The sequence below is a fragment of the Rhagoletis pomonella genome, unplaced genomic scaffold (assembly GCF_013731165.1).
Source record: "Rhagoletis pomonella isolate Grant_MI unplaced genomic scaffold, Rhpom_1.0 Rhpom_scaffold_00012, whole genome shotgun sequence".
NCBI classification, from domain to species: Eukaryota; Metazoa; Arthropoda; class Insecta; order Diptera; family Tephritidae; genus Rhagoletis; species Rhagoletis pomonella.
The window spans coordinates 3,413,105-3,428,494 of record NW_023458566.1 but is presented as its reverse complement, the minus strand read 5'-3'; the positions used below and the strand labels follow the sequence as shown (position 1 = coordinate 3,428,494).

The 15,390-nt window shown below is 36.7% G+C and overlaps 1 protein-coding gene across 1 annotated transcript in view; it reads left to right on the top strand.

Moving 5' to 3' along the window:
* Positions 1 to 429: 429 nt before the first annotated feature.
* Positions 430 to 15,390, top strand: part of LOC118747687 (protein bric-a-brac 2) — a gene marked incomplete at its 3' end in the record, with an annotated part of 138,856 nt that continues 123,895 nt past the window's right edge. The window contains 2 exon segments of the mRNA XM_036481757.1: positions 430 to 1,243; positions 12,060 to 14,472. Of these exon segments, the coding sequence (XP_036337650.1) occupies positions 12,241 to 14,472 (2,232 nt within the window).

Sequence of the window (15,390 nt, the reverse complement as noted above, 5' to 3'; positions counted from 1 at the left end):
ATACACACCCCCAATTTCTAAAATGCACCAGAGGCGACGGCAGCAGCAGAATGAGTTGGCGGCGGTAGCCGAATGAGTTTGCAGCAGCAATGTAGTGTTGTTGGCAGAGAGGCAGCGTGAGAGAAAGTGGGCGAGAGCGTGTGTGAGAAAATAACAGCAAAGGCCCCCAAACACATACAAAGAAATGGTTTTCCGCTGCTGCTCACGCATACCAACACCAACATACACACACACACACAGCGCATCAGCTGTGCTGAGTACGCGGGGCACACAACGACGAAATGCTGCGAATGTGTGCGTTCGCTGGGTAGGCCGACAGGCAAGCCGGCAGCGCTGTTGACGACGCAGCGAGCTGCATTTTGGATCCACGTACAACCGCAAACATTGAGTTTTATTCACGTACGCGAGTTCAGTTCGCATTCAACTGTTGTATCGTGTCGTTCGTCCGATTGAATTGAAATACTAGAATCAATGCCGACGAGAGTGTGAAGAAAAGTGTGTAGTAGTGATTTGATTTCTACTGCTGATTTGATGTTATGATCTACATATGAACAGCAACTGTTTTGTTGATTGAACGGCGCCCAATCGACCGCGCGCAAACAATTTGTGAATGAGTAACGAACGCGTTGCAAGTGTTTAGGTATTTTTTGTGCTATATGCGGACGAAAATTTTCAATTGCGGAAGCGATATGAATTTTTAATTGTGTAAGAAAACAAAAATAAATAAGTTATTAGAAAGAAATACAAATTTTAAAAAATAAATAAACTGTGCAAGTGACAGAATTGACAGTGCAAATTAGCGTGCAGAGTAAAAAAAACCCAAAAAATATGAAAATATAAATATTAAATTTATAATAATAAAAAAAAATAGTACTAAAAAAAATACTTTAACTGCAAAAAAAAAACTTTTAAGTGCATACAATTTTCTTGTGCTGCACCACACACACACACACCAAACTTTCTATAAGAAAACTGAGTGAAAAAGTGATTATTTATGCGCAACGCAAATGGCGAAAATCGATTTTCAGAACATAATGCTCGTAGTACTCGTACATACATACAAATAATAAATATAAATAAATGAGTGCAACACAAAAAAAAGAAACAAAACGTATAAATAAAACTTAAATTAATGCGCGCAGAAAAAGCAAGCGCAGCAGTAAAAAGCTGTGAACAGCAGCAGTGAAAAAGTTTCCACAGCATTTTCCACCAGCAGCAACGCGTTGCAGCGCGCAACAAATTTGTAATTTATTAATTTATTACACTTCAGTTTGCCAACGTTGTGCGCCTGCTTCCGCCACCCAGGCTCCTTAATGTGTACAATCGTTGTTGTTGTTGTTATCGTTCTTGCCGTTGCCATTGTCGTTCAGCAGGTTCCTTTTGTTTTTTTTCTTGTTTTTTTTTGTGTGTGCTGCGCGCATTGTTTTCTCCTTGTTTTTTTATCATTTTTTTTTTTATTTAAATATGTAGTATTGCTGCTGCTGCTTTCGATGCTGATATTTGGGTTTGTTGTTGTTGTTGCTGCATATTATAAACGTGTTTACGTGCGCCTTGCCGCTGTGTTAACCCAACGTCGCGACGCCTTGTTGTACCAAACCACCCACCCACCACCTCGCTTCATACAGCCTCAGCCTCAACCTCAACCTCAACCTCAACCTCAACGCCAAACTCATCCCATCTCCATCTCTACAGCCTTGACGTAGAGCCGGATGTCCTTACTTTCATACACGCTCGCCTCATTATTATAACGGTTATTGTAGTTGCTGTTGAAGCGCGCGCGTACCTGCATACAAACATACATACAAACGTAATTTTGCTTTCTTCGCAGACGCAAAAGTTGAAAGATGGGGACGCCGCTGCCAACCCACACAGCCACCAAGTGGAGCTACTCAACAGCAGCTCAGTGAAAATACAGACATAAAGAAATATCTATGTACGTCTGTTGAAAGGACACAGCAGACGCATAAGAAGCAGAAAAAGAAGTAAATAAAAGACGAAAGTTTTCTTTCTTCGTTTTTTTTGTTTTTTTTTTTTTTGCTAAAGAAAAGGCGCCAAGCAGTAAAGGATACTAAGATGTGAAAGTCGGATTTCCGACGCGGTGTGTTACATAATATACATACTTACATACATACATAGTACATCCAAGCAGACGAGTTGGAGAAACATTAATTAGTATTAATGTTGCGCTGGCTACGAAAAAGAAAGTGTACCTATAAGAAGTCGAGCAGAATGCGCAAAGCACAAAGAATTCAAAGTGGCTGGTGATAAAATTGTTGTTGAAGTATGTACATATGTAACAAGAAATTTGCTCAGTAAGCGTTAAATATGCAAGACACATACATACATAAATATATATACACAAGTTTTTGTGTCAGCGACGTTAGCCACTGACCCTCGAAGGATTAAGCGTTTGTAGATACGTAGTTACATACTCACAGCTAGAGCGTGAAAGGATGCGATTATTTTTGTGATCTGAAAAAAATTTGCACTAGCCAAGCATAGCAAAGAAATTTTTACGCGAAGAACTAATAATGGAAACTATTTCTTGGAAACTACTAGAAACTTGTTTTTATGGAGAGATGTTCCCTTATAAACGAGAAATTTATATAGGAAGCAGGTGGAAAGAAACAAAAATCTATGGAAATGCAAATATTGTTGAGAAAAAGGAAATTTGGCATTGACGGAATGCACTTCACGTGCAAGAAAAAAATATTTTGCCTCAAATTTATTTTAAATTAAAAAAAAAAAAAATGTTAATATGGCTCTTCTGAGGAGACACATACATATGTGGGAGCGTATAATGAACATAAAAGTCAGCGGCAAAGCTAAAAATCAAATCGAATCCAAACTATTAATGAAAAAATAATAATAATAGCACTGAAAAGGACCCCAAGCAGAATGCCAAACACACAACTTTAGAGTAAATATTTTTACTAACTTTTATGCGGCGTGGCAGAGCTAACTTTAATTGTTGTTTTTGTGCACTAAAAATCATTGCTTGATCAAGTAAATACATAAATTGCAGCTTCAATAGGGCTGAAAACAAATAAATTTAAACGAATAATCGAATATTCAATTATAAATATCTAAATTTTCGGAATTGTAGCTTTCATTGGCATAACAAAAAAAAATAACTTTGATCGATAAATCGATTACAAAAAATTCAGAAATCGATTACAAAAGAAATAAATCGGCTTGACAGGAATTTCAATCGGCTATAAATTCGATAACTAACAAGAGTAAAGCTCGATTGATAAATAAATTGACATATAAAAATGCAGTTTATCGATAATTTTTTTGAAAACCAAGTTTCTAAAATAAAACGAAGCAAATTTCTTCCACGACGAGGTCCAAAATTCTTCCAGAAAAAAGTAATGCACTATAGTGGAATTTGTTAAAAATAATAAAACACTTTTTAAAAGAGAATTTAAAAAGAATTAAGAAAAAAAATGTTGCTTTAACCCTTTTTGTTTGGAAATTTCGGCTTAATAATCGCATAGAAATAAACATACGAACTCGTGAAATGACAAACATTTTTTTTTTTTTTGTGAGAGAGGAAATAATTTAGTCGTGAATCTCAAAATTAGAAAATAGAAAATAGTCGTTATTTTAGTTTTTAAAATAGTAAATAAAGTAAGTTTTAATTAGGTTGCTTTCAAAGATTTTCATTAAATAAAAAAAATAGATTTTTGGGTTCTTAAAATAAGCGAATGATGTTTATTTTGTTTAAATAAAAAAGTGAATTTTAGTTTATAGAAAGCCAGGAATTAATGGTAATTGTGTAAGATAAAAACTACAAGTAATTTTTAGGCAAAAAAGAAACCCCACTTCAATTCTCATATAAAAATGTAAGATTATCGCTAATTTCTTCATGATCCAATGATTGGATTTAAACCAAATTAGTTTGGGACCACCTGTGAGGTAACACCTTTCCTTTAAAAAAGGAATTATGGTCCAAAGTTTTGCAGTAACATACATAAAACAAAATTATATATATATTTCGACGAATTTATAACCTTCTCGTTTTTGTGAAGTCGGTTAAAAATTGGTTGGTAATGCTTAATTGATTTTGCAAACATTTTTTAAAACGACTTAAAAGTTTGCTTAAATGGCTTTTCCAAATAATCGATTAATCTAAATTTGTTATATAACATAAAAAATAGTCGATTATTGATTTTTAAATAATCGGCTAAATTCACTTCTAAATTCGCTAAAGTCAACATAATAATCGATGATCGCTCTTTTAATAATCGACTAATCAAAAAATAATCGGTTGGTCATTAATAAGAAACGATTAATCCAAATGCTGATCACCGCTTCTATAGACACTAAAATTGGTTCGAAAAGTGGGGGAACAATTTTGCGCATGCGTCATCGTTTATACCAAATAGTTTTAAATGACTCCAAATTATCGATTCCATTGGTTTGATTAAACTGAAAAATAATTGTTTATCGATTTTTTAATAATCTATTCATCTAAGTTTTTCATAAAATATGTTGAAACAAAAAACTATGTAACGGGTGATTTTTTAAGAGCTTGATAACTTTTTTTTAAAAAAAAAACGCATAAAATTTGCAAAATCTCATCGGTTCTTTATTTGAAACGTTAGATTGGTCCATGACATTTACTTTTTGAAGATAATTTCATTTAAATGTTGACCGCGGCTGCGTCTTAGGTGGTCCATTCGGAAAGTCCAATTTTGGGCAACTTTTTCGAGCATTTCGGCCGGAATAGCCCGAATTTCTTCGGAAATGTTGTCTTCCAAAGCTGGAATAGTTGCTGGCTTATTTCTGTAGACTTTAGACTTGACGTAGCCCCACAAAAAATAGTCTAAAGGCGTCAAATCGCATGATCTTGGTGGCCAACTTACCGGTCCATTTCTTGAGATGAATTGTTCTCCGAAGTTTTCCCTCAAAATGGCCATAGAATCGCGAGCTGTGTGGCATGTAGCGCCATCTTGTTGAAACCACATGTCAACCAAGTTCAGTTCTTCCATTTTTGGCAACAAAAAGTTTGTTAGCATCGAACGATAGCGATCGCCATTCACCGTAACGTTGCGTCCAACAGCATCTTTGAAAAAATACGGTCCAATGATTCCACCAGCGTACAAACCACACCAAACAGTGCATTTTCGGGATGCATGGGCAGTTCTTGAACGGCTTCTGGTTGCTCTTCACTCCAAATGCGGCAATTTTGCTTATTTACGAAGCCATTCAACCAGAAATGAGCCTCATCGCTGAACAAAATTTGTCGATAAAAAAGCGGATTTTCTGCCAACTTTTCTAGGGCCCATTCACTGAAAATTCGACGTTGTGGCAGATCGTTCGGCTTCAGTTCTTGCACGAGCTGTATTTTATACGGTTTTACACCAAGATCTTTGCGTAAAATCTCCCATGTGGTCGAATAACACAAACCCAATTGCTGCGAACGGCGACGAATCGACATTTCACGGTCTTCAGCAACACTCTCAGAAACAGACGCAATATTCTCTTCTGTACGCACTGTACGCATTCGTGTGGTTGGTTTAATGTCCAATAAAGTAAACTGAGTGCGAAACTTGGTCACAATCGCATTAATTGTTTGCTCACTTGGTCGATTATGTAGACCATAAATCGGACGTAAAGCGCGAAACACATTTCGAACCGAACACTGATTTTGGTAATAAAATTCAATGATTTGCAAGCGTTGCTCGTTAGTAAGTCTATTCATGATGAAATTTCAAAGCATACTGAGCATCTTTCTCTTTGACACCATGTCTGAAATCCCACGTGATCTGTCAAATACTAATGCATGAAAATCCTAACCTCAAAAAAATCACCCGTTATGAGTTATCGATTTTTTAAAATAACCAATTAATTTAATTTATTAATCTTTTAACTATCAACTTTCATTAATTAAAAATTTGTTTACTGTAAAAAAATAATCGATCATTAAAGACAAACAATTAAACGTTGGCATCCCAAATGCGGCCAATTCGCCTGCGAATGCACGCAGTAATTAAACGCCACAGAAGGGGCAGCTAGCAACCGCACAAGGAAAGATAAAGAAGGAAGAAGGCGAAAAATTAGCAGACTTCCGATACTTACACAAATAAAAGAAATTTGTTGTGTTCAACCGTACTTAAGTAAATATTAATATGCACATATATTGTATACATAAGTATGCGGCCATAAAATATGTATGCACATACATTCATACGTAAATATGTATGTATGTGAAAACAAGCATACGAAAAAATTACAAACAACCATCCAAATACATGTACGAAAAATGTATTCGCAAAGGACTTTCCAACAAAAATAACACAAGGCAAATAAGATAGACAACAACAAAAATGAAAAGTAATAAATATAATAATAATAAAAGCAATATAAAGGCAACCAGCACTCTCCGCTCATACATACTTAACCACCGAAGAATCGCCGAAATTGTGTGCTACATACATAAATACATACATACATACATACATATGTAGGAAGAGCAGATGCCAACAGCAGCGCAGCAGAAGCAACATTAATAAATTAAATAAATAAAATAAATAAATAAAAGAAATTATTGGCATACATGAGGGCCAAAGCTAGCAATAACAACAACACCGCGCCACGATGCCACTCCTTGGCGGTGGTGGTGGTGGTGGCAGCAAAAACAGCAAAAGTAGAAGTAGCAGCAGTAGCAGCAATTTATTTTTATGTGTCTCCACATTTATTTATTTGTGAATAAGCGAGTGGCGTGGTGAATGTGTGTGCGTGCATTAAAGTGCGTGAGTTTGTTACATACGTATGTACATTAGGGTGCCCATCGAAAATGCTTTTTTTTGGAAATTTCAAGACCCTACCCCCTAACTTGATTAGTTTATATGAGAAATATTATTGCCTATTTTTATAGATTTTTTAGAAGTCGCGACCTATCGATTTAGGTCACAAAATACGATTTTGTAGGTTTATGAGTTTTTGAATGACTATTATTGATTCGATTTCAAAGATCGAATATGATCTGTTGTCGGACTAGGCTTGTTGGGATTTTTTACGACCCATATTTCTCTTAATTTTTTAAATTTTGACCATCGATAATTTCTACGATTTCAAAATATGGAGCACTATCTAAAATTAAATATATTTTCAAATAAACTGATACCTCATTTATTGCAATCGCGTAAAAATTTCTGACCTAAATCGATAGGTCGCGACCTCTAAATGACCTTTAAAAAATCTATAGAAATAGGCAATAATATTTCTCATAAAAACGAATAAAATTAGGGGGTAGGATCTTGAAATTTCAAAAAAAAAAATAGCATTTTCGATGGGCACCCTAACGTACATACATACAAAAAGATGTACAGAAATGTGTATTATGCTATAATTCGGCGAACAGCCCCACCCTTTGCAACTCACAATTACGGCATATTCAAGTTTGCCTACATACATAGATATTTACATACATATTTACATACATACATATGTATTAACACATTTCGCTACATACATAATTAATATAAATAACATTAAAATAAAATTAATAAATAACGAAGCAGCAAAAACAGCTGCAACAGAAAGCACCACCATCAGAAAACTCCAACCCAGCAGCCAGCAATCAGGCGGAAAAATAGCTCAACGCCGCACTCGCACTGTTAGCGGCGAGCTGACAGCAAGCAACATAATGCGTGCGCAGGCAGCGGCTATGTGCTTGTGCTCGATCTGCTAAGTAGAAGCTAGTGGAGGGACTAAGGGGGAGAAGTTGCGGTGCCAGAGCAGCTCAACCAAATCAAATTTATATGAATTTTTATTTTGTATTCACAGCTATCGGAGGCAACTTTGCCTTTGCTTTTGCGGTCGCAGCTGGTCGACAGACAATTCGCACCTTCTCCCAGCAACGCGTAAGGTGCTAAACCGTTGATGTTTGTGCGTGTGCTTTTGTTGCTATCAGATACTGTTGTCGTTGCTGCTTAGGTACACGATTTTTTTATAGCTTTTTTTCTTGAAGACATTAGTTTGCCTTTTTTGTTGTCGTGCATTTAGTTTTGCGCAAAGTTAGTTGTTTGAAAAAGAGTTTTGCGTGGATTAAGTGGAAAAAGTTAAAAGAGAGCGTATTTTTTACTTGCAGACTTTGTAAAAAATAAAAAGCGTTTTATAAAATTTTACTAAGAAATTTTTATTTTAAAAATAATACTTTTTAAAGTATAGTTTTTTTGTTAACGATTATGAGCCGCAAGATTCACCTTATTCAAAATGGTAAAAAAAAAAATAATTATAATATTTTATAATAAATAATATTTATTTTTTGGTTTCTTTTTATCTAAAAGAAAAAAATTTATAAAGTTTTACGCAAGATATATAATTTTAAAAATATATTTGTTTTTAATTATAGGTTTTTTTTTAACAATTTGGAGCCAAATAATTCATCCTTTTTTTACGCAAGATATATAATTTTAAAAATAATATTTTTTTTAAAACAATTTTGAGGCAAATAAGTCACCATTTTTAAATTGGTAAGAAAAAAATAATTGTTTTTTCTAATTTCGCATTATCTAGTAGGTACATGCCTCAAAAAGAAAATAAATATATTTTAAATGTTTTCAATGGAGAGCAAATTTAAAATATAAATTTGAAAAAAATTGCATGTAAAAATTTTTATTTAGTTTTAAAATATTAAAACTTTTTTAAACTTAAAAGAATTGATAAAAGATACAATTTTATAAAATTTTAAAATGTAATTTTTATACTGAAAGTTAAAGTACAGTACGCCCCTGATAAAAGAAACCGATAAAATTTAGGGCTGTTGTATTGATTGATGTTGTTGCAATAGTTGAGTCACAAAAGTATTGAGACTCAAATCGGATGGGAAATTATGGAAGATAAGTAAAGCCTTTTTGTTCATCATAAAATTAAGTAAGAGTTCTTATTCGCTATATTTATTCATTTTAAAAGATACATACGTACTTACATACTGCAGACCAAAGTTAACCTATTATTTTTTCTTCGTGAAGGGTATAACAAAAAATTGTGGAAGAAAAACTGCATTTACCAGGCTTAGTTTTTGTGAAAACCTGCAATAACGTAGTCACTAAACATAAATATTCGGGTGTTGCTTTAGTTGAAGTGTTTTATTTATTCAAGTCATATGACCTATTAGTGTACACATATATGTACATACGGTCAGCGTCAAAGATATGCATACCCTGACGTTTTGACGATTTTTTTTTTATATTTTCAATACCAAATTTTCTTAATTTTTTTTTTATAAAAATATAGTTTATTTAAATCCACAAGAATAATACTTTTTTTTATTTCATACAGAACTCACGAAAATGCAAGAAATTTTCATCGAAGTTTTCAAATTTTCAATTCAATTTCGTAGAAAATGTGTGCACTTTTGTAGCGCATTAAATTTTAGTAGGAAGTTTCAAGTCTCTATAAACTACCGTAAATTTTTAAGAATTTTTTCTGCCGAGGGTGTCGCACATTTTCTTCCAAGAAATCGAATTGAAAAATTGAAAATTTCGATGAAATATTTTTAGTATTTCTTGCATTTTCCAGAATTCTGTATGAATTAAAAAAAAAAAATTATTCTTGTGGATTTTGCACTTCTTGAATGGATGGAAAGGACTTCATTCCATGCCGAACTATCTACGATCATTTCCTGTATGTATGTGTCATACCGCTCGCTCAAAATGAATCGTTTGGCCCTGCTTTGCATTTTTTGAAATTTATCTCTTTGTGTGTCGCTGCCTATAAAAAAGATCGTTGGAAAATATATGCCTGAACTGTGGTTCAACTATATATCTGTGGTCCAGGATTTTATACCTCCTTCCTAGGTACAAGATCTTTTCATGAGCCCATTTTTTTTTGCTTTAACGATAGTTGTTTTTACCAAGGGCGTACTGTAGTTGCATTTCCAAAGCACAGTTTACATATTTTTTTTAAGTGGCGTTATATGTGAGTGGGTAATATCTGCTTCTGCCACTTCTAAAAATTTGTGAGCAAACGCTTTGAAAGAAATTGGTAAACAGTTTTTACAGACAGAAAAACTGATTTTTGGGGAGCATTATTTGCAAAAAAATGAGTTAAAAAAAATTTTTGTTTAGAGCAAAACAATTACTCCTTTTCAAAATTCCTACTAAAGTTTGATCCTATACATGTATCTGTAAGCGAAATTATCTGTAAGCTGAATATCGTTGAAAATACTGTGAAGTCTGTGGAGATAGAAAAATGTAAATGTAAAATACTTGCATTAAAGCTGTTTCAAAACTTCTACCAATGGGCACGTTCAGAAGGCGAAACAGCTCAGTAACTGCTGCGATTGCACCTTCTGAACGCGTTGCTTTATATTTCTGATCAACTGAACAGTTGCGTGTTAGATGATCGTAATATTTTTATAATCATTTGAGACAACATGTTGTGTGTTTTGAATTTGACAGCTAATGTATCAAACCGTTCAGAAGACGCATTACGATCACTGATTTTTTTAGCAACGGTTGCGCTCAACTTCTGCGCCTTCTGAACGTACCCAATATGTCACAAATACTTTCAACAAAAAAAAGTCCACTTTAGTCATTGAAAAAAAAATTCTCAACGTTTTAAAAGCATAAATTATTTATTACGAAGCTATATGTATTAATATGCCGCCCATTTTAAGAATCGCAAACATTCGGCTTATTTTTAACTGGCTTCACAAAAAGAAGGAGGAATATTTTTTTTGTTTTATGTATGGTACCGCATAACTTTGGACCACGTTAACCGATTTCAATAATTCTTTTCATCGGAAAGGTGGTACCTCAGGGGTGGTTTGTTTAGATCCGATAATTGGATCGTGAAGAAATTAACGATAATCTTAAATTTTTTTATGAGAATTGAAGTCGGTTTAGTTTTTTGCTTAAAAATTACTTGTTAGCTTGCAAATTTCGACTGATAAATTTAACATATTATTGAAACTTATTCATATAATTCATAAACTTGCTGAGTTATAGATTTTTTAGGCAGCAAAAGGGAATAATGTATTTTATTTTGTAATGCCGTATTTACACTGTGCATTGAATATCATAAGATTTAATGGCAAAGTTGTCCATTAAAACAACTTGTGTCGTCACGTTAATAATGACTAACTGTCTGATTGAGTCTGTTGCCACATGATATTTGTGTAATGCACGCATTTGTTGTAATTTCAATGCCAAGTGGAAATTCGGCATAAAAGTAGCAGTTGCTTTTGCTTCAAAAATATGTTCTCTTAAGAAATAATAGGGTTTGTTGCATTTTACCACAGAAGTTTTAAAAAGTCTTACTAAACTTTTCAACACTTTTTGTTATATTAAGAACCGTTCACACGTTATTTATTTTGAATATCACTAAATTTTTTTTCCGGCTCTTTGACTAGTTTAAGATTATTTATGCTCAAAAAAGGGATCTTTATAAAAGAATTGTATTAGGTTTTTTCACTAAGATGCTTGTGGGCTCTGTGAATTATGGCCGCGTGTATTAAGATCGCAATAAAAAAAATTAAATTAGACCGCGCGGGCATACATAATTCATTCTCAAAAGTGAAATTAGGCCGCTACCGAAAAATGACATTAATTAATTCCTTCCAACATTCTTATGCCGTGCATTAAATGACAAATATTTTAATGTAAAAGTTGTGTAAGTTTATTTCCAAATACAATTTTTAAAATGTCAAACATTTTCTATCATTTCAACTCCTAGTGAAAATACGTCATTACAAATTCATAAAATTTGGTAAACTGAGAGATTTTAACATTTTTCCCATTATCACCATATCATTAAAAACCATAAGCAGAGGTTTTGTAGAACGATTTTCAAAGGAAAAAATATCAAAATAATGAATTGATACATATGTATGTATGTCGAGAAATGAAACGACATGGTATTCGGCAGCGCAACGATTGATGATTTTGAAAAACAAAGAAAGATATAAAAAAAAAATTATGACATAATTTGCCAAAAATATACAATTTTTACTTTTTTTTTGCGCTTATTTAGAGGATAACAAAGTTTTACTATCACATAAGTCTAAAGAGCCATAGCCCAACTAAAATATGTATTTATTTCAGTGAAAATTGACATAAACATACAATTACAAATGTACACACAGTTTGACTATTAAAAAAATTCAGTACTCGTACCAATTAATGCACAAAAACCCCATAAACTCGTATAAAAATGTGCACTACATAAAACATCGCGTGTTTTAAAAACTGAAAAAAAAATTAAACCCCCAAAACGCTTTCAACAATGGATATGACAAAAGACATTATTGATTATACACAAAAACATACAGATACAGCCGAACGCTTAATTGCCAGCTATCAATCGCCAGTGTCCGAGATCAGCGACGGAGAAGCGAGCGCACGCGCATGCGCCACATCCTCGCCATTTCAAGTGAGCAACAACATTGTTGACGCCAAATTAGTTAACTCACCAAAAGCACATAACGAGCTAACCATCAACACAGTGGCCAGTGAAATGCATACGACAGCAGCTGCACCAGCCGCTTCGCCACAAGCAGACGCCATGGAACAACAGCAGCAGCAGCAGCAGCACGCGCACGAGTTTGCAAGCGCCACCAATGCTGATACAACAGCTGACACAAGCGCCAAGGCGCAACCACCAACACAACAGCCACCCAAAAATACAGGCGCAGGCACGGGCGCCGGCGCTGTGATGAGCGGTGACATAACACCACCGCCACGCCCATTCACCACCAGTGAGGTGGTGGGCCTGAGCAGCGCGCTCGACGATGATCCTGATTTGCGCGTTGATGTGCCGCTGCCGAAATCACGTTCGCTGCCCACCTCGCCCGATCATCACCGACACAGCTTAGACTCGGCTTCGGCGGAGCTTCTGTCGCGCATGAACGCTGCATTGTTTGAATTCGAGCAGCGACGCGGCTTGGATGCATCCATACATATGCCGCTGGCTGCGGGCTTATCGAAATTTGCAAAGTCCAGTTTGGCCAACGCGACACCACTAACCGCAGCGCGCAAGTCCATTTCGCCCATTGGAGGTCTGAAGTCCAAGAAACAGTTGGCTGCTGCAGCAGCAGCAGCGGTGGCTAGTAATGCACAGCAACAACAATTCTGTTTGCGCTGGAATAATTATCAAACCAATTTGACAAATGTCTTCGATGAGCTGCTGCAAAATGAGTCCTTCGTCGATGTGACGCTTGCGTGCGAGGGTCAGTCTATCAAAGCGCACAAAATGGTGTTGTCCGCTTGCTCGCCATACTTCCAGGCGCTTTTCTACGATAATCCTTGCCAACATCCGATCATCATAATGCGCGACGTGCGATGGGAGGAGCTGAAGGCCATCATGGAGTTCATGTATAAGGGCGAGATCAACGTGAGTCAAGAGCAGATAAATCCGCTGCTCAAAGTTGCCGAAATGTTAAAGATACGCGGTTTGGCTGAGGTGAGCGCCAGCGGCGGACATGGTATGGCCGCACCACATCCCATGATGCCCGAACAGCGCATGACCATTTTCGATGAAGACGCCGATGACGGCGAGAGCGATGACGATGCGGACGGTGGCGAAGATGGTTGCCAGAAACCGAAGCGCGCACGCATGTTGGATGCGGCGATCGAAAAAACGTATCCACATGTAGCAGCGCTTGACTTGAATTTGAGCGCACAGCGTCAGCGTAAACGCTCTAGAGATGGGCTCTTCACCGACAACAATATGACGCGCTTTGGCGGTACCACAGCAATACCTGTCACTGTCAATGTGGGAGACGGTAGCGCAAATTCAACTACAAATGCCGGCGATGCAACAAACAACGCTAATGCCGATGCCATGCCACAACCACCACCCGTTGCCGTGACTACTTCGACCATTGTACGCAATCCTTTCGCTTCGCCAAATCCCAACAGCGGCAATGCAACAGCGGCTGGTGGCAATTCAACTAATTCACAGTCCACCACCATAACGCTTTCGACAGCTGCACCATCATCCGGCAACTCTACACCCACGCCAACCAGCACAACACCGCATGCACCGGGCACACCAACATCGCATGCCGGCGCTGGCCACTCGTCGTATCGTTCGTCTGGTCGCAGCAGTTCACCACCGTTGCCGTCGGCCAACAGCCTCAAAGGCGCAATGTCTTCACCGGCCGCCAATACAAGCGGCATCACCTTGAATGTACATTCCCATCCTGCCGCGGCGGCTGCTGCAGCAGCTGCTCTCAGCGTTAATCCACATCATCCACACCATCCACATCATCATCATCATGCCGCTGCTGCCGCCCAACAGCTAGCCGCTCAACATCAATTACATGCTGCAGCACATTCACATGCCGCCATGGCTTCGGCGCTTGGCGCTTCGTTGGCTGCTGGCGCTGCTGGTGCGGGTGCGGGTGCAAGTGGCGCAGCCTCAGGTAGTGCGCCGAATTTGACATCGTCGGTGGGTCATCATGAGGAAATGGAGATTAAGCCGGAAATTGCTGAGATGATACGCGAAGAAGAGAGGGTAAGTGAAGATGTTGTTTTTGATCATTTTGCCATATATATGTACGCAGATATTTTATTCTTCATGATTATATTCCCTAACTATAAAACTATTGTTATAAATACCTGTTTTTGTATTAATTGCTTTTCATCTGTACGAACCACAAGTATCTATATTTTATTACGGATCTGAGTTTTAAGTTTCGTCACCTTTAAAGCCGGTGTGCGGTATGCTTAAAAAATATCGCAATTATTAAGTTGCAATTCAACTGGGTTTAAGAAAAAGTGATCTTAATCTGTACGATGATTCACTCTCCCCTAATCCAGAGTATCAGTCCTTTACGAGCGACTTTATTATCCGAATAGACTTATCTTTTGTTGCTGATAGAAATTTCACAGAAAAGACCGGAACGGTACATAAAGAAATTGCCTCGAATCCGGAACTTTAGTAATTTTGGAACTCATTGCGCACAGAGTCATACCCAGCACAAATGTGTCCACATTTCGACACAGTTGTTGGTGAGTGACTATTGTTCTGGGCCAGTGCCCCATAGTAGGGATGCGCACCCAGTAGCTCAGCTGGCTCACTACAATACCACTAACGTCTAATTTGTTCCCTGCGTCACCTGAAACAGGCTTACATGCGTTTAAGCGAAAAGTCAAATCTAAATCTCACGCAGAACAAAAATTAGAAATTGATTTAGCTTTTTTTTACACACGCTGTTCAGTTTCGGTTGGTACCATACAAGTTGTAGGGGCATGATCAATTTTTGATAGATAATTGCCGGCGGTTGGCCTATTAGGCTAGGTTAGGTTAGGCTGAAGTGGCCTCACTAGCATACCTTGGCCCTTAGATTGTTGTGTTACCGTTGTGTTACCACGCGGATCATCGCGGAACCTCCTATTCAAATCATCGCAAAACCCAGAAGTTGCTGTATGC